The sequence below is a fragment of the Papio anubis genome, chromosome 8 (assembly GCF_008728515.1).
Source record: "Papio anubis isolate 15944 chromosome 8, Panubis1.0, whole genome shotgun sequence".
NCBI lineage: Eukaryota > Metazoa > Chordata > Mammalia > Primates > Cercopithecidae > Papio > Papio anubis.
In genome coordinates, this window is record NC_044983.1 from 112,543,684 (window position 1) to 112,564,001 (window position 20,318).

At 38.8% G+C, this 20,318-nt stretch overlaps 1 protein-coding gene, 1 long non-coding RNA gene and 1 pseudogene across 5 annotated transcripts in view; 2 read left to right on the top strand and 1 right to left on the bottom strand.

Annotated features, from left to right (window-relative positions):
• Nucleotides 1–11,295, bottom strand: part of LOC110744006 — a 112,722-nt gene extending 101,427 nt beyond the window's left edge. For all 3 annotated transcript variants that reach the window (XR_004185917.1, XR_004185916.1, XR_004185915.1), the window contains exons 1-2: nt 11,184–11,295; nt 10,439–10,568 (exon numbers count right to left, since the gene is read on the bottom strand). This is a non-coding gene — a long non-coding RNA (uncharacterized LOC110744006). The remainder of the gene's footprint in view (nt 1–10,438; nt 10,569–11,183) is intronic.
• The window catches only part of SLC30A8 (solute carrier family 30 member 8), a 50,357-nt gene extending 35,836 nt beyond the window's left edge, over nt 1–14,521 (top strand). Inside the window, exons 6-8 of the mRNA XM_003903094.5 lie at nt 1,252–1,357; nt 8,854–8,988; nt 10,360–14,521. Of these exons, the coding sequence (XP_003903143.2) occupies nt 1,252–1,357; nt 8,854–8,988; nt 10,360–10,505 (387 nt within the window). The 3' untranslated portion in view covers nt 10,506–14,521. The remainder of the gene's footprint in view (nt 1–1,251; nt 1,358–8,853; nt 8,989–10,359) is intronic.
• A 4,385-nt stretch (nt 14,522–18,906) lies between these two features.
• On the top strand, nt 18,907–19,819 carry LOC100999955 (annotated as a pseudogene). The gene has a single exon (XR_650993.4). The product of XR_650993.4 is annotated as a 39S ribosomal protein L47, mitochondrial pseudogene (transcript).
• Nucleotides 19,820–20,318: the final 499 nt, after the last annotated feature.

Sequence of the window (20,318 nt, forward strand, 5' to 3'; positions counted from 1 at the left end):
AATTTTGATATCTAGATTTTAGAAACGGTCCAACTTCTGTCCGAGACACCACACTGAAATAAATGTGTCTCAACAAATTTTGTTTTCTGTTTTTGTCACTTCTGAAGAATGATATTTCTGTGAACGGAGTCCAATTGACCTAGGTTGTGTCTTGTGTCTGCTGCTTGGCTGAAGGGAGGTTAGAGTACCTGATTTATTGTTCTACCAGTATTGCCCCAATGGGGGAGGTGGCTTCTCCCCCAAAAGCCAAAGTGCTAATGAAAAGTGGGAAAGACTCCCCGGTAAGCCTCTGACCCTAAATAAATAAATATCCACTACAGATCTCTACCTGGTAATACTGATAACAGAGATGGGTTAGCAGGCACAGAATGGAGAAGAACATTTAGCTCTGTCTGTTTGCATCACAATTGTCTAATTTGCAGAGACTCACAGCTTTTCCTGAAAAAGGGAAAACATGTAAATAAAAATTACAAAAATATCTGAATTCTGTTGAGCAAAATGATCACTGAAAGCTTTAAGTCTAAGGCAAATCTAGTTCAAAATCATAAGGGTACGTGGAGTTTGAGGGTCTACTTACAGAAACTGAGTTGATGCTGAATTTCTTAAAGATACTTTTCTGTGGCAAAGAACTTCATCAAGGGTAGAAAAGCAGACATTTCACCCTGAGGCTAAGGGTTCCAGTGAGGAGACTGAGCAAGGATGACACTTTGGTTCACACCCTTAAGACTGCATCAAAGATGCCAGCCTTGAGTATGTGCAATACTTGAGAGGCAAAGAAATAAACTCACCCCAGTCAACCAAGAGCATAGTCCAGGTGTATGCTGGCCATATGCAATTTCTGAGCAAGTAATATCCTTTCTTCTGCTCATTATAATTAAGGCCAAAACGTCATTGGATCTTGTGGGCATATTTATGCATACTTTCATCACATACTCTGTACTTTTATTAATCTTCAAGAAGTTAAATCAGGGCTCTTGAGAGCAAACTTAAGAATATTCTTCCTTTTAGTTCTTAAATTACGGGGAGAGCATGTCTTGTAGTCTCACTTCTTTATTTGCTGGTAGTTTAAAGCTAAAAGGAAGGATTGAGTCTTCAAAAACAAAGTCTTGCCTCTGAGTTGGATGACACATGTCAAAAGGGTGAATGAGTGACAGAGAAGGAAAGACACAGGGAGGTTTACTTATTTTATTAATCAGACTTTCTGGAAGAGAGGTATGAATTCAGTTAACCAAAATCCTTGTTTTTTTCTAGCCAGAGTATAAACTAGCTGACCCAATCTGCACATTCATCTTTTCCATCCTGGTTTTGGCCAGCACCATCACTATCTTAAAGGACTTCTCCATCTTACTCATGGAAGGTAGGAGTGATTTTATTATTACTCCCAGGGTCAGTGTTTTCTCTTCCCTAGAATCACAAAAGGGCATGACTGTAAGGCATGCTCACTGTTAATTTGAATTATGAAAAAAATTTAAAGTGATAAGGAATTTTTGTGAAAACGATCGTTTGATTTTTTTCATATGGGAACAACTAAAAAGAACTGGCTTCTATTCCTGCTCTAGCAACTGTTATGTAATATTTCACAGTGTAAAAACAATAAGTATAAACATCATGAGGAGATACTGCAAAAATATAAATTATTCCCTAAATATACCTGGAAAAGACCAAAGAAAAAACTACATAAATTTACCTCCTAGGCTGCATTAGAGCTAAACATTTTTTTTTCAAATTGTATCTCTGAGTAGAAGAAAACAAGGGTGACCCTTTATTGTTTGGCAAGTGTTTATTGAGCCCCAGCTCTGTGCGAGGTAATGTGCTCAGAACTGGAGTTACAGAGAGGAGCAGAGCAGAACACAGCTCTCTTATGAAGTTCTGGGCTGTAGTGTGCTATGAGGTTCAGGTGTCTGCACTAAGTTCAACATCAATATGGCCTCCTGGGAACAGGGTACCACTAGGTTGCCTAAGGAAGGGTGAACTGGCACAGATCAGAAACAGAGTGGGTCAAAGCTCTTGTGCCGATCAGTAGTGGGATTGTGCCTGTGAATAGCCACTGCCCTACAGCCTGGGCAACATAGTGAGACCCCATCTCTCAAAATAAAGTATAGTAAAATGAAATATGGGCTGGGCACAGTGGCTCATGCCTATAATTCCAGGAATTACAGTTTGGGAGGCTGAGGTGGGAGGATTGCTTGAATCCGGGAGTTTGAGACCAACCTGGGCAATACGGGAAAACCTCATCTCTACAAAAAATACAAAAAATTACCTGGGCATTGTGGTGCAAGCCTGTAGTCCCAGCTACTCAGGAGCCTGAGGTGGGAGGATCACTTGAGGTTGGGAGGCAGAGGCTGCAGTGAGCCGAGATGGTGCCACTGTACTCCAGCCTGGGTGACAGAGTAAGACCCTACCTCAACAAAATAAAATTAAAAAAAAATAAAAGCTTTGTCCTCATGGGGATAAAATAATAAGGGGAGAAAGAGATTATTCAAAAAATTACACTGAAATGCAATAGTGGGAACTGCTACAAAGAAGAGGTGTGGGTCTTTTATTAGAGATCTTAACATGGCTGGGAGCAGGGGCCAGTGGTCCCAGAGGCTTTGCTGAGGCCTGCTGTTAGGCCCGAGTAGGATCTTATGTTATTAACCTCATCACCTACAGCCCCATTATCATTATCCTTGACTACTCCCCCGGGCCTGTGAAATTTCTGTCTGGCTCTTTGAGTCTTCCAACTATCCAGGAACAGATCACATAAATAACCCTCACTGCAAAGAAATCCATCCTTATGCCGAAAGCTTACTGCCTGCCTCCTTTCCCCCATTCTGCAATTTGGTGATTTTCTTTTCATTTGGCATAAAATGGTTGAAGAACTACTGGTTTCTGCCCTTTCTAGGCTACATCTTTACTGGCAGAGTTAGCTCAGAGAGATATCATATAGTTGAAAAAGCAAGGTCTTTGTATCAGACCCACCTTCGTTCAAATGCTAGTCATGCAAGTTTCTAGCTGTGAGACCTCAGGTAACCTCCTCTGAACTTCAGTTTCGCAACTCAAAAATGGGAATATCACATCCACAATACAGTGTTGCTGAGACGATTAGATGAAATAAATGGCATTATGCTAGAACATAGTGGAAGCTTGGTAAATATAAACTATCAGCTAGCATTTTTGTGTTGACTGGAATATAGGAAATATGAAGCTACATTGTGGAAATAAACACTGTACTGTATATTTACCTGCACAGGAAGAAATTCCCAATTCTTGGTTATAGACTGTGGCAATAGCACTAGTCAGCCATAGATGCTGATGGCCTCAGAAAGGCCAGATAAGAGAGTCTTGATCAGAATAAATCCATCTTCATCACCAGAGGAACTATTCAGTGGTACTTGGAATGGGAGAACTACTGACTCCCGTTGACATTATCTTAGAATATTAAAGTATGTCAGAGAGTGACATCAGCAAGATGGCTGACTAGAGATGCTGGGGCTAGTCCCCCCAGTAAGAAAGGGCCAAGGCAACAAATAACTAGAGGAGATTTGACTGGAGCATCAAAGGGAAAGTGTGGGAGTACAACCTAGGTGTCCAACAATAGATGAATGGATCAAGAAAATGCAGTGTATATACACAATGGAATACTATTCAGTGATGAAAAACAATGAAATCCTATTATTTGTAGAAACATGGATGGAACTGGGGGACATTATGCTAAGTAAAATAAGCCAGGAAATGAAAGTTAAACATCACATGTTTTGGCTCATATGTGGAAGCTAAAAAAAAATGTTCTCATAGAAGTAAAAAGTAGAACAGATAACAGAGGCAGGGAAGGGGAAGAGTAGGATAGGGAGAGAGTTGTTAAAGGATGCAAAATTACAATGAGATAGGAGGAATAAGCTCTAATGTTCTATAGCACTATAGAATGACAAGAATACAATTAACAATAATATATAGTTTCAAATAGCTAGAAGGAAGATACTGAATGTTCCCAACAGGCTGAAATAATAAATGTATGACATGATGAATTTGCTAATTACCCTCATCTGCATTATCTGTATGGCAATAGCACTGTGTGTCCCTTACATATGTACAATTATTGTCAATTTAAAACTGTTTAAAATTTAAAAATAAGGTTTATTGGAGACCCAAGGTACTCAATTATATTTAGAAGGTGAAGGTGATTTATCATTGCTACATTGACCATTTGTATTAACAAATGATACCATTTTCTATCCCACATTCCAGGAAAATAGGTATTATAAAATAGGTATTTGGACATACATATTTGTCCAAAACCCTTATTAGACTAACCCAGCAGTTCTCAAACTTTAGTGGCATCAGAATCACCTGGATGGTTTATTAAAACACAGATATCTGAACCCACTCCTACAATTCTTGAGTCAGTATATCTTATTGGGGAGTAGGAGGGGCAAGAATTTGAATTTCTAACAAGATGCTGTTGCTGCTGGTCCCAGGACAACAATTCAGGAACCACTGGACTAATCTTTTCGTACCACTGAAGGGATTCTCACATGCTGGCCATGGGAATGGCACCTGTAAAATTCAGCCAGAGCTATAAGTTTGCATCATATCAAATATCCGAATGATTGAAATATCCAGACATTAGCTGATTTTTTTTTTTTTTTTTTTTTTTTTTTTTTTTTTTCCAGCACATTTTGACATAAGGTAGATCTGGTCTCAGAGTGCAATTGCCTTTAGTGACAGCTCACATTTCATTAGCGTTCACTGCTAAGTATACATTTAAAGGTTTGTTCTTGGTGGTCACTACAATTTTTGAAAGATGATAGTGTTGACAACAGTGAAATGGATAAAGGAGTCAAATGTCACATAGTAACAGTGAATTTTCTGGCTCTAATATTTGGGTTGTCAAGCCACAGAAGCATCCATTTTCTTTCCTGAGCACCAAGTGCTGAGCTGCAGCTGTTGTTGCTATTATGGAAGTTATTGACTTAAAGAAAGATAAAAGACAAGTTGGTGTACAATTTGAAATGAGTTATATTCCACTTTTTTTGTGTGTCTCACTATAGCTCTTCCTTGGTGATTATCTTTCTTATTTTACTTCAGGAAAAGTGCAGAGACTGGTCTGCATCAGTTAATTATAGAAACTAGCAGATAACTCCTTTCTGGAAGACACTTACTTTTTAAATTAGGTCTTCAAATTATGTTAGTATGGTACTTAGTAAAATTTAAAAATAATACAGAAAAGTATGCAATAATTTTAAAAAGTCTCCTTATATTTCCATCTTTGCCTTCTCAGTCCTATTCTTCAGGGATAATACCTATTAATAAGTTGACATTTATCTTTCCAAAGATATTTGTGCATTTGCATATATATATATATATACACACACACACACACACACACGTATATGTATATGTGTATGTGATGTATGTGTGTGCCTTTTTTTTAATAAAAATGGGATTACATATTGATTCACATTTTTCTCTGCACCTGACATTTTTCACTTGGAGATCTTTTATATTAGCACATACATAGATAAACCCCGTTCTTCACAGCTGTAATTACTGCACAGCATGGAAGGACTTGCTTGTGATGGACATTATAAACAATGATGTAATTATCACCCTTGGATATATATATTTTTAGCACTTGAATATCTGTGGAATAATTCCTAGAAGTGATATTGCTGTTTCAAAACTTACATGCTGTATTAGTTTGTTTTTGCACTGCTCATAAAGACATACCTGAGACTGGGTAATTATAAAGAATAAGAGGTTTAATGGACTCGCAGTTTCACATGGCTGGGGAGGCTTCACAATCATGGCAGAAGGCAAAGGAGGAGCACAGTCACACCTTACATGGCAGCAGGCAAGAAAGCTTTTGCAGGAGAACTCCCATTTGTAAAACCATTAGATCTACGAGACTTATTCACTACCACGAGAACAGTATGGGGGAACTGCCCTCATGATTCAATTATCTTCACCTGGCCCCACCCTTGACATCTGGGGATTATTACAATTAAAGGTGAGATTTGGGTGGGGACACAGCCAAACTATAGCACATGCATTTCAAAATTTGATAGATATTACCATTTCTACCAAAGATATAGTATCAATTTCCTTCCCCCCAACAGCATATGAAAATGCTCCTTTCCTCACATCATCACAACCACTGAGTATTATCAAACTGTTCATTCTTTTCTACTCTGATAGGTGAAATATTGTATCTTATTGATTTCAAATGCAATTATTTAACTATGAATGGTGTTCAGTGGTTTTTAAAATACATTTGTAAGTCTGGGAAGTTATTTATTAAACACTAATTTAGATATTTTTCTGGATGCATTAATATTTTTTTCAGACTCCCCCCCAGGCAAAAGAAAGTTCTAGGATGTGATGGAGCATCAAGGCCAGAGGGGCCATGCCTCTTGCCTGGCAACACTATTTCTTATAATAAAATAAGTCATGGTGGACCTGTGTTCTCTATAATAGTAATGAGATGAAGGAGACAAGTGAAAAAAGGGTAGTGGGATCATGACTTAATTTCAAAGGGCCTAGATGAATGATAGCAGGTCTTCAAATGGTAATTCCCCAAAGAGATGACACACATTAGGCGTAACAGATAATGTTTCGATTGTAATTCCTGGACTCTAGTATTTGCATAACACTTTGTACTCAGAGCACAGACGTTGGGATCTGATATCCCTGATTCTGCCACTTCTCTTTGTGGCCTTAGCAATGTTCCTTAATCTAACTGACCCCAATTTCCTCTCCTCTAGTTAAATAAGAATTGTAACCTTAATAAGTAGCTTCTAAAGTTTTTAGGACTATTAAATGAGATAATTGCTATAAATGAAGTACTTTGCACAAACTTTACACATAGTGGGCCCTCAATAAAAGTTTGTTATTATTATTAAAACAGTTTTACCCATGACTTTATTCACATTGCATGGCTAATTTGAGACAAGAACTCCTTTCATCTGCTTCTAGGAGCCTAGGTCTCTTGCCACTCATAGAGTAAAACAGCATAATGACCAGCTCTTTGTTACTTCCACAAACAATATTAGGTAGGATCAAAAACTCAGCTTATGCTGTAGAGAATTTTGAGTTAACTTCAAGGAAGAAATCCCCCATGAACAAGGTTCTTAGCCTATTTATGCCTAGTGTTCCATTATTGGAATGCTAAGCATGTGGGAGTTATTTATATCCTACTGCTCAAGGTCATTGCCAAGGTCTGATTACAAAAATTCAAAAAATTGCAACCTCAGGCATAAATGGGTTAAATTTTTCAAAAGGAGGGTTAAGGGTTCCCCATTTCTTTAAGTAGATGGTTCTCAGCTCTAGCTGCTCATTATCATCCTCTGGGAAGCTTTTAAAAAATACTTATTCTCAGGCTTCCCATACCCAGTGTATTAGGCTGTTCTCACATTGCTATAAAGAAATACCTGAGACTGGATAATTTATAAAGAAAATAAGTTTAATTGGCTCATGGTTCTGTAGGCTATACAGGAAGCATGGTGGCATTTGCTTCTGGGGAGGCCTCAAGAAGCTTCCAATAGTGGCAAAAGGCAAAGGGGGAGCAGGCACATTACATGATGAGAATGGAGCAAGGGCAGGGAGGTGCCACACACTTTTAAATGACCAAATCTTGCAAGAACTCACTCATCATCGCAAAGACAGCACCAAGCCATGAGGGATCTGGCACCATGACGCAAACACCTCCCACCAGGCCCCATCTCCAGCATTGGGGAATACAATTTAACATGAGACACTGGCAAGGACAAATATGCAAACTATATCACCCAGAGATTCTGATTTAATTTGCTGGGGTTGGGGCTGGCTTTGGTATTTTTAAAAACATGTAGTCAGGCTGGAGAACCACTGCAAAGTAGAGCTGCTCAGTGGCTCATGCATGTTAGTGCAGTGGTTCAATCTCGGCTGCCTGATAGAATCACCAAATGAGCATTGATGTTGGGCCTTATCCACAGAGATTCTGATTTAATTGGTCTTAGATTATAACTTCGTCATCAGGATTTCTAAAATCTCCTCTGGTAATACTAATGTGCATCCAAGGTTGAAAACCACTCTGAAAGACTCTAGATTTTGGAGCTTCATCCATAGAAATTTCCTTTTAGGTCTGGAATGGAGTCGTGGTACATTTGTTTTTAATAAACACCCCAGGTGTTTGTGTTGTTTGTACATAACTGAAGTAGAGGCTAAAAAAGGGGTGTACTTAGACATCTCTTATACAGCATCCTCCAGCGTAGCTAAAATCATGGAAAACTTACAAAAGGAATAAGACGGTATTATACAATGTTAGGATCTTCTATTAGCACAGTTCACTAAATGACCTGTTGGGTAACTAATCTTTGTACAACATTGCCGTTCATAATGTTTAGATATTTTCTGAATTGCTCCTCAAAGAGTTCTGTGATCTATGTGTTGTTCTTATCACCCTTATTTTACTACAAACGTGCTGAGGATCAGAGAAGTTCTGGGATTTGGGTAAATTCACAATAGTTGTCATCAGCATGCTAACCCATGATTATTTGATACCAAATTTCATGTTATTCATTTTACTTTCCAGAGTGTATATAAAGATAGTTGGAAAAGGCACAGTTAGTTTAATAGTATACCGTAAAAACTAAGGATAATTACCGTTGTTGGTTATTACATAGTAAATTATGCAAGTATTCTGAGTGGGAACTTTTGGTTGATGATAAACCTTCAAGTAGTCAGGTAAATCTTCTTTATAAACATTTGAAGTAAGAAACCAGCAAAGGGATAAGCACCTTGAACTTTGGGGGAGGACTTTGCAGCTTGTTTAGGTAATTCAATGAGCTGTATTTAGTTGAATAATTACAGCCTCCATCTCTTACCTTTTGTCAGGTGTGCCAAAGAGCCTGAATTACAATGGTGTGAAAGAGCTTATTTTAGCAGTCGACGGGGTGGCGTCTGTGCACAGCCTGCACATCTGGTCTCTAACAATGAATCAAGTAATTCTCTCAGCTCATGTTGCTACAGGTCAGTGAGTTTTGTAAACACCCTGGAAAAAAATTCAGTCCTTGTCCTGTAAAGTCAGTAATTTCCCTCCTTTTTGTAGAGCTGCCCTTATTGTCTGTTGCTTGTCAAAACATTATAAAGTGTTTTCTATTACCAAGGGCCTTTGAAACCAGCCCACTTACTGATGTTGTCATAGCAACAATGATACCCATGACATCGTTGGGGCTGACTGCAGAGGGCCGAGGACAGACAGAACAAAGGGCTAAAATGCAACCCCAACTTCAAGGCCTTGGACTCTGAAAATTCAACTTCATCTGTTTGGCTTGGTGTCCTATCAGTCAAATAATAGGAATGAATTAAAAACTTAATCTTAATTGAGTATCTCCTCTATATATGATGTTTTTCCTAGAACTGAAAATAGGAAGATGAAAGAGACACAGGCCCCACTCTTCAATTTCTAACAAGCAAATGGATGTGCTAATAGGAATTATGGCGGGTCCCACACTGTGTGGTTAGAAATTCTGCAGCCATGTGAGAAAATTCTTATAATATTAGGTTTATACTAAAAATTACCTTTTCAAGAAGTTAATTTTTGTCTCTGATATGTCCTAGAGCTGGGAGACTAGGTAGTGAGAGAGCATTTACTGCCTCAGGAGAAAACTCAGGCCAAAGATAATACATTAGGCTGCTAAAAAATGACTCAAGAAGTTACTTAGGGGCAGGGGACAGGAACACTAGTGACAGTCATTTGAAAACTGTGCTTTCTCAGACATCCTCATCTTCTCCAAGGGGCTCAGGTCTCACTTCAAGGAATTTACAGCATTCACTATGCCAATATTTCACTGCAAATGGAAGAATCTAGTAAACACTCAGGTTGCTATGGAGGGGACTTTACAGCCTGCTGATAGCATTTGGGACAGGAAAACAATATGGCAGTGAGGGTTGCTGCTCTAAGAAAGGTCTGTGGGGAGCTCTAAACGCTTCTTGGTTCCTGTCACTATCCTTGATATAAATTCTGATTACATACAAGGCCTGCAACCCAGAGATCCCTGGGAGCTGGTGAGCAGGGCTGTATAAGAAATAATAGTTCTGTCTTGGCTTTTTCCAGGGCTTGTCTCCCCTTCCATACTAAGCTCCTAGGAATGCCAGACTCCAGAGATAATAGCAGACAGAAAGAGTTCCCATAGCGACAGGGCACTTTCCTGCACCAGAGTTTCCCCTGCCTTGTCTGTGTGAGTGTAGCTGATTATCAGAGCCAACATGGCTTCCTCTGAGTGCCCTGCCTCTGCCCTGCCCCAGGAGGTCAAAGACAAAGTACTTGAAGTTGGAGTCACAGCAGTCACCCATGCGTGTGCAATCAGCGCTAATCTCCCTGTGGTTCTTTATCAACAGCAGCCAGCCGGGAGAGCCAAGTGGTTCGGAGAGAAATTGCTAGAGCCCTCAGCAAAAGCTTTACGGTGTACTCACTCACCATTCAGATGGAATCTCCAGTCGACCAGGATCCAGACTGCCTTTTCTGTGAAGACCCCCGTGACTAGCTCAGTCACATGTCAGCTTCCCAAATTTGACAGGCGGCCTTCAAACATGCTGCTATGCAGTTTCTGCATCATAGAAAATAAGGAACCAAAGGAAGCAATTCATGTCATGGTGCAATGCACATTTTATCTATTTAGTTAGCTCCATTCACCATGAAGGAAGAGGCACTGAGATCCATCAATCAGTTGGATTATATACTGATCAGTAGCTGTGTTCAATTACAGGAATGTGTATATAGATTATTCCTGAGTGGAGCCGAAATAACAGCTGTTTGTAACTATCGGCAGTACAAAATTCATCTCCCTTCCAGTAATGCATCTTGAGGACACATAGGTAAATTTGAACTCAGGAAAGTCTTACTAGAGATCAGTGGAAGGGAAAAATAGTCACAAAATTTTCCCAAAACATGAGAAACAAAAAATAAGGAGAGCCAAGACAGGAATAAAATGACTCTGTATGCTAACACCCCATTAGAACTTCGTTCTCTCACTAAGCTGTAATGTGATTTTTTTTTTTCTACTCTGAATTGGAAATATATATGAATATACAGAGAGGCACTTACAACTAATTTTTATTTACTTGTCACATTTTGGCAATAAATCCCTCTTATTTCTAAATTCTAACTTGTTTATTTCAAAACTTTATGTAATCACTATTCAAAAGAAAATATTTTCACCTACCAGAGTGCTTAAACACTGGCACCAGCCAAAGAATGTGATTGTAGAGACCCAGCAGTCTTCAAGAACAGCCGACAAAAACATTGGAGTTGACCCCACCAAGTTGTTGCTACAGATAATTTAGATATTTACCTGCAAGAAGGAATAAAGCAGATGCAACCGATTCATTCAATCCACGAGCATGATCTGAGCACTGCTTTGTACTAGACATTGGGCTTAGCATTGGAACTATAAAGAGGAATCAGATGCGGCAAGTGCTTCTATGTCCTGGTAGCAACTCAACACTATCTGTGGAGAGTAAACTAAAGATATGCAGGCCAACATTCTGGAAATCCTATGTCAATGGGTTTGGTTTGGAACCTGGACTTCTACATTTTTAAAAGTTACCCAGAGATGCTTCTAAAGATGAGCCATAGTCTAGAAGATTGTCAACCACAGGAGGTCATTGAGTGGGACTGCTAGACACATACACAGGCAGCTACAGTAATATCTTGAATTGCAATGATGTAGTGGGGTATAAAAGGAAAGCGATAGATATTGCTGCATGGGTATGGCCAGTGAGGTTTCATGTCACTGAGGTGACAACCCTGTTGGACTTTGAATTACATATGGAGGTTCTCCAGGCAGATGAAGAAGAGAAGGCATTCTAGACAAAAGGAAGACTAGGCGCAAGGCACACTTATGTTTGTCTGTTAGCTTTTAGTTGAAAAAGCAAAATACGTGATGCAAAGAAAACTCTCCACGCTGTGATTTTTAAAACTACATACTTTTTGCAACTTTATGGTCATGAATATTGTAGAGAACAGGAGATAGGTCTTAGATGATTTTTATGCTGTTGTCAGACTCTAGCAGGGTACTAGAAACCTAGCAGGCATTAATAATTGTTGAGGCAATGACTCTGAGACTATATCTGGGCCTTGTCATTATTTATCATTTATATTTGTATTTTTTTTCTGAAATTTGAGGGCCAAGAAAACATTGACTTTGACTGAGAAGGTCACATCTGTGCCATCTCTGCAAATCAATCAGCACCACTGAAATAGCTACTTAGCATTCTGCTGAGCTTTCCCTGCTCAGTTGAAATGAATATACTCATCCCTCACCTCAATGAGCATGTTTAGGCAACCAGGATTAGAGCCCCTCAGGTTCCCAATGTCTCCTGCCACATCCGATTCTCAAAATGGAAAGAATGGTTTATGCCAAATCATTTTTCCTGTCTCAAGGACCACTGAATGGTTTTGCTTTTCCATATTTTGCATAGGACACCCTAAAGACTAGGTGACTTGGCAAACACACAAGTTTTAGTATAATTCTTTGCTTCTGCTTCCTTTTGAAACCCATGTTTAGATTTGATTTTATGTCAGAAATTCACTGAATGTCAGGTAATCATTAGGGAGGGAGATTTGTGTGTCAACCAAAGGAATTGTCCCATGGGTGCAGGGTGTTTCTGCTGTTTGCCTGAAATTCTGCTTTTTTAGTGAGCTAGACTGAAAACTCTGAACAGTAGATGTTTATGTGGCAAAATGCAAGGCAATCTACAACAGAGATTTTAAGGATTTTGAGATGAAAAAACAGATGCTACTCAGGGGCTTTATGCACCATCCATCAATTCTGAAGTTCTGACTCCCATTACCATTTCCCTAGTGTGGTTAGAACTCCAGGCCACCAGAAGTAAGTGGAATAATGTAGTTGAATTCTTTACTTCATGGTGTTGTATCCTCTCCAGCTATCAAGACGTTAATGATCTTCTATGTCTTTTCTTAGTAGTATTATACTTCAAGTTCTGGGGTATATGTGCAGAACATGTAGGTTTGTTACATAGGTATACACATGCCATGGTGGTTTGCTGCACTCATCAACCGGTCATCTACATTCCTTTATGTCTTTCAAAGCAACACTCTATTCTGAGTGGTGAAATCAGGTCAACTTTACCACCACCCTCCATTTTTAATATGCTTCACCGTCATCCAGCACCCACTTAAGATTTATCTAGGGCTCTATGGTGATGTTAGGACCCATAAAAGAAATGTATGCCTTCCATATGTTTGGTTACAGATGGGAAATGGGAATGTTGAAGGACATGAAAGAAAGGATGTTTACACATTAAGCATCAGTTCTCAAGCTAGATTGCCTGAGTTTGAATCTTAGTTCTTCCCTTTATTAGCTCTGTGACCTCAAGCTAGTTACTTAAATGCCCTGATCCTCTATTTCCTGATCAGTAAAACCTCCCTGTTCAAATGTGTGAGAGTTTAATAAATTAGGACACTTTAAAAGGTTGGAGCTGTGCATAGCACGTAGTTAGCATTCAGTACATGTTAACTGTTATTTTTTATTATGTACAAACATGAGTGGGCACAGAATTTTAAATCATCTAAACTTTTGAGAAATTTTGAGTTATCAACACAGTTCCCACAAGACAGCGGCAAAATTATTGGTGAGAATTAAACAGCTGTTTCTCTGAGGAAGCAATGGAGGCTTGCTGGGATGAAGGCATTTACTGAGAGGCTGTTACCTAGTGAGAGCGATGAATTAATTAAAATAGTCGAATCCCTTTCTGACTCTCTCTGAAAGCTTCCACTTTTATCTTTGAAAAGCAGAATTGTCACTCCAAGGACATTTATTAACAAAAAGTACAACTGTCCAGTGCAATGAAGACAAAGTCATAGGTCTCCCAAGTCTTACACTATTCCTGTGAAATATCATGTCCTTGGCTTTTCTCTGTCATGTAGCCTCAACTTTCTCTGACCAGGTGCATTTCCTTCTCTGGTTTCTAAATTGCCAGGGGCAAATTTGGATCACTTAATAGCTGTTAAATTTTGTGACCTGACAAAGTCTTTTAGCACTGTAGTGTTAAAAAGAAAAACACCTCCCAGGCATATACATTTTATAGATTCCTGGAGAATGTTGCTCTCCAGCTCCATCCCCACCCAGTGAAATATGATCCAGAGAGTCTTGCAAAGAGACAAGCCTCATTTTCCACAATTAGCTCCAAAGTGCCTCCAGGAAATGATTTTCTCAGCTCATCTCTCTGTATTCCCTGTTTTGGATCACAGGGCAATCTGTTTAAATGACTAATTACAGAAATCATTAAAGGCACCAAGCAAATGTCATCTTTGAATACCCACATCCCAAGTTTTACAAATCCTGCCTGGCTTGACAGTGATGAGGCCACTTAACAGTCCAGCGCAGGCGGATGTTAAAAAAATAAAAAGGTGACCATCTGCGGTTTAGTTTTTTAACTTTCTGATTTCACACTTAACGTTTGTCATTCTGTTACTGGGCACCTGTTTAAATTCTATTTTAAAATGTTAGTGTGTGTTGTTTAAAATAAAATCAAGAAAGAGAGAGTTTGGGTTAAGTCATCTTTTTATCACCAAAATCATGGCAGGACATGTTTTTCATGACACCAATGAGGACTGTAATGAGAATACATTCTTTCACTCTCAGTTGTTTATTGGAAGAAATAACTCATTTGGGGAACATATTTGTCTAGAGAGATGGAAGATAATGTGTTAGAATCAGGGGTGCTTTTGAAATTATGGGCATAAAACCCCAATGGGGGAAGAAGATGGTGGTCAGATGTGGCAGGAGCCCTTGACAGTTGTGAAAAACAAACTTGTGCTTCTTCAACCATAAAGCCAGGAAGTGATGAGAGATGTTAAGCTGAATTGCACCCCTTTCAGGAGTGTCAGTCAAGTCCTGGAGACAATGTATCATTATAATTGCCCTATATTTCCTTTCTTCAAAGGGATACCCATTTGTCAAAAACATAATTATCCTATTTACAGCCATTAAAACCCTATGGTTGTTATACGCAGTCCAGCAGTACTATCAAACATTATTTCCCTGAATCTGTTGAGTTTAGGAGTATTTTGGGATATTGCAGAAGAAGAAAGGGCACCAGCTGTACTGAAGATACTGTAAACCATGGTGAGTTAACCTGTACAATGGAATTAGGATCAGATGCGAATTTAGGGTTTCCTTTGAAGTTAAATTGCGTTCTTCAAACAGGAATCAGTAGAGATTTAATGAACCAGTGCCCTGGTTTGTTTTAACTCCTCCTCCATTTTTATAGAGATGAATAGGGGATTTTATTGGGCATATACGTGAGATTGATGAACAAGAATTTCTGTCATTGCCTTATTCTCCACTCCAAAATTGCCTCTGACATGGCAAAAGTCCACGGTCAGGGAAATAAGAATACCCTGTGTTGGCATTTCTTTACGGCAGTACTTTCTATGAATAATTAATGCCCCAGAAAGACGAAGCCTTTTTTTCTGGTTTCCACCTACTCATAAAGTTCAGCACCTTGTATCAACTTGGATGGGGAAAGGAGAGTAGATTTCCCTGGCTCAATAAGTTCTGAATTCATAAACAAGAAGCAGATTCCCTTTCCATTCAACCTCCAATCCTTTATAAAGATAAAGCTGTGGAGATGGTCTTTCAGGATCTTAGATTAGATAATTTTTCATGTTCTAATAAGAAAGTTCTGAGGGAAGCACTGTGATCAAACATAGCTGATGAGAATACACAATTATTTTTATTCTTTTTCTTATCCTCCTCCTTTTCCTCTTTCTGCTCCTCCGCCTCCTCTTCCCCCTTCATCTTGGTAGCTCTTAAACACTGTAGAATTTACCACTTATCCTTCAACAAAAGAATTCTTTTTGCCCGAGAATAAACATTTGCACAATAGTAGAGATATTACAATATATAGATTTTGGAAAAAAAAAAAAACCCTCAAATCCTATACCCTGAGACTTTTAATTCATTAATTCAGTTAATGTATTCATCAATCAACTGCAAGTCAAAACAACAGCAGGAAGTAGAATATTGCTTTAGGTAAGTTTGTATTTGTCCAGAAGAGTTTTATTAATATTTGGGATTAAAATATTACTGAATTGCTAAACCCTAACGGTCCTGAAAAAACTCAATACTGATATGGTAGGCATCAACTTTAGGAAATCAACACACCTGCATTGCTTCTCCCTTGAAAAACATATTTCATAAAGATACTTTTCAGGGTAATCAAATCATGGAGTAATTTATATTTCCTGATGAAATTTTCCTGTTTATTCCAGAACTTGGTATTTCACTTTACTTTCCTTCTCTCATTACTGAGGTGACAGTTTCTGCATTGTCCAGTGGTAAATATTGGGCAATGATGTGAATGTTGGTGTTAGGCTTGGACTGTTAGTGCTGGAATAGATCTCAGAAGTAGAGCCAAGAAAGATTAGAGGGGAGGATGCCTATAAGATGGGGCAGGATTAGGAATTTGGTATTAGGCAAATTGAGTTATTAAACAAGCACAAAAAGATATCAAATAGGCAGTTGTTTATATGAATGTGGGCTAGAGTTACAAAAATAGTATTTTAATCCAGGAGAGAAGTCTGGGCTGCAGTTACAAAAGTCATTATCTTGTGAGGGCCACACAATTACACAGGTGTTCATAATAATGAAGGCCCTTCCATCTTGTAATTGCACCATCTGGAACATTATTTAGCCTCTGAGATAGCAAGGGAAGAGAGAGAAGAAGGGAAACCACATCTTAAATTTGTTACAGTGCCTTTTAAAACGGATGCTTTTCACTTCTGCTTGGAGGCCATTGGCCAAAATTAATCACATAGCCCTAACCTAACTGAAGGGAAGCTGGGAAATACAGAGAAACACATGGGTTTCTGATGGGTATTAACTGCCACCAACTCACAGAGAGAGGAGAGAATTGCTGGAGTGGTGTACATGAGGAAGCAAGAAATGATGGAATCTAGTGCACAGGTCATGTACCTGGTTCTAGGTGGGGGTATTTATGTACAACACAGAACTTTTACAATAACAGAATTCTGCTGGTAGATGGCTAGGTACGATGGAGGCAATCTGGCATTTTCTTCTGATCACTTCATTCTTCTAAGTGAATAGGAAGCAAGGTTATTAGCTGAGTGTGACAATGAAAGAGGAAGTATTAGTGATGTAAAACAAGAGGAGCAAGAGTGAAATTGTCATCTAGGAGAGTGGAGAGTGAAAAGGCCATAATGAAAGTAAGATTGCATGGTTGTGCCAGTTTTTAAGCTATTGTCTCTCAGCCCTCAACTCTCTCAGGTATTCTTGGCTTCATGATGCTGGGGGCAGGGACTGTGTTAATTACATTTCTCCTTTGCTGGCTGCTCCTTGTTAGGAGGCCCTAGAGGGGTATCAGAAGCCTAGAGGGAGGAAAAGGGGACTTTCTTCTTGTTTTATTTCCTGCTTGATCCTGTCTCAAACAGTGTCAACCCAGTAATACTTCTTCACCATGGCAGCAGTACTTCATTCTCTTTTCCTGCAGTATTTCCAGTTTGTAGTTGACCCCAAACTCAAAGAACCAGCCTCATCACATCCCCTCAGAGAAAAGCACCAGGTTACTGTACTGTTTCCTTGGAGGTCTAGATCCCAGCTCCATTGTGGCTCTCCCTGGCTAAGATATCAGCATTAATTAATCAGTGTCTCCTCCTCAGAGGACAGTGTTTTAGCTTGGGGTTTACTCCTCCAAGCTTCTGGGTTCTATTAATTCCCTAAGCATTAGGAGGGTTAACTGCTTGATGCAATTCTACTTCTGTTATTTTTTATTCTCTTTTTGCTTTCAATTTCTTCAATATCTGGCTAAATTTTACATATGAAAAAACAAAATAATTGTTGTGATCTTGTTGGACTATGTTTGATACAGTGGCTGTCTGAGCACCAGCAACCTAGTCAACCTGTCTGTCTCAGTTTTTTACTCAGTGAAGGAATGAAGACTACCCATTTTAGAATAGAGGTGATGATTAAATGAGAAGCTGTATGTAAAACACTTAATGCAATTCACTGCTCATAGTAAGTTCTCAATAAATTCTAGTTATCATTTTTTGAGAATCCATTCAGATGGCCCCTAGTCCAGAAAGCTTTTCCTAATATTCTACCCAATGCCAATCATTCCATCTTCAGTGCTGCCTTTCAAGCAATCACCTTTTTGTGTTCTTGCTTTTGTCACTTTGTGTCTTGTGTGTTTTGTTTTTCTATCTTCCCCTCCTTAAAGTATTAGTTTCTATTTATCTCTGAATAATAACACCTAGCACTGGGCCCAGCACAGAGTAGTATTATTAAGTTATCTGCAGGAACACACCTTCCTCTAGCAGGCCTCAATAGTTATCAATAAGATAATGAAGCATTTTAATTCTTTCAGATGTTTCATTGTAAACACCAGACATCTGTGTCTAACCTCTAACATTATATTCACTCAGCCTCTGCTTCTAATCCAGTACATCTTCTTTCTAGCTGCATGGTTTTGGCCACATTGTGAAGCAGGATTCAGTTACCTCACAATAAAATGGGGAAAACGACACCGATATCACAAGGTTATTGTAATCATTAGATAACTAATGTGCTGCTCTCAGCACAATGGCTGGTGTATAATGTGAACTGAGAGCATTAACATTTCTTTTTCTCTGAACTAAATCCCTGCTTTTAAAACATCACTGATGGTGTCATAGAAGGCATGCGTTCCTTACTTAAAATGAAAGATTGATGGACTATTTGAAGAACCAAGTGATCAAAATATGCCATAAAAATTGTTATGGCATATATCAAAGGACCTTTAAAATTAGATTCATTCTATTGGATATACAACTATTTTAAGGAATTGGTAGAAATAAATAGGAGGTGAAAAGATAGAAGGCAAAAAGGAGTTTTTTGTTTTTTGTTTTTTTTTTTAAAGGAAATAGGTAAGTGGAACAGTTATAATGCAAATGTGTAGGGTCTGGCAATATTCAGAAAGTGTTTATAATAAATCAGATTCAGAGATCATACTTAAGAAGTACTTAGTGCGGGTTATGCGAAAACATGGCTGCGGCAGGTTTGGCCTTTCTTTGTAGGAGAGTCTCAGCTGCCCTGAAAGCTTCCAGGTCGTTAATAATTCCTCAGGTCCCTGCCTGCACAGGGTTTTTTCTTGGTTTGTTGCCTAAGAGTACACCAAATGTGACATCCTTTCACCAATATAGATTATTTCATACTACATTGTCAAGAAGAGGACTAGAAGAATTTTTTGATGACCCAAAAAACTGGGGGCAAGAAAAAGTAAAATCTGGAGCAGCATGGACCTGTCAGCAACTAAGGAATAAAAGTAATGAAGATTTACACAAACTGTCGTATGTCTTACTGAAGGAAAGAAACATGATTTTAACCCTAGAGCAGGAGGCCAAGCGGCAGAGATTGCCAATGCCAAGTCCAGAGCAGTTAGATAAGGTAGTAGATTCCATGGATGCATTAGATAAAGTTGTCCAGGAAAGAGAAGATGCCCTAAGGCTTCTTCAGACTGGTCAAGAAAGAGCTAGACCTGGTGCTTGGAGAAGAGACATCTTTGGAAGAATCATCTGGCACAAGTTCAAGCAGTGGGTTATACCTTGGCACCTAAATAAAAGATACAATAGGAAACGATTCTTGGTCATGCCTTATGTGGACCATTTTCTCAGTCTGGAATGTGAGAAACGAGCCCGCATCAAAGCACGGAAGGAAAATTTAGAGAGAAAGAAAGCAAAAATTCTTCTAAAAAAGTTTCCACATTTTGCTGAAGCCCAGAAGTCAAGTCTTGTCTAAGATGTCTGAACTCTTAAATTTACCATTTTGTTTTTCTTGAATAATCTGTGTACAAGAGTAAATATGTTAAGTGGTTTATAAAGAAAAAAAAAAAAAAAGAAGTACTTAGTGCGGTACTTGGTATGGAAGGGTGTTATACTAGATAGTGAGCTAAGTGTACATTCCTTCCCTATCACTCACAGAAATAGACTAGATTGGGAGAATGGGGACATGGAGGGGGAGAATGGGGACATGGGGAGGAAAATGGGGTGGAGTGAAGGGTCAGGAGTTGGGGGTAAAAATATAAAATTGATTCACAAGTTACTTAGATGAAGGATATTAAAATAATATGATGAAAGTGAGATAATATATGGCTGTTTCTCTCCGTAACTGGAAAAGTCAAGTAGAAATTGGGGTGTTTGAAATATTGATGCCAATAGAGGCAGAATTTGACTCTCCCCAAAACTACCTTTGCTTTTTCTTTCACTTTTTTATTTAATGGGTGACTATGCTGTGTCAGGCCTTGTGGTGAACATGGGGATCCCAGTAATAATGACACAT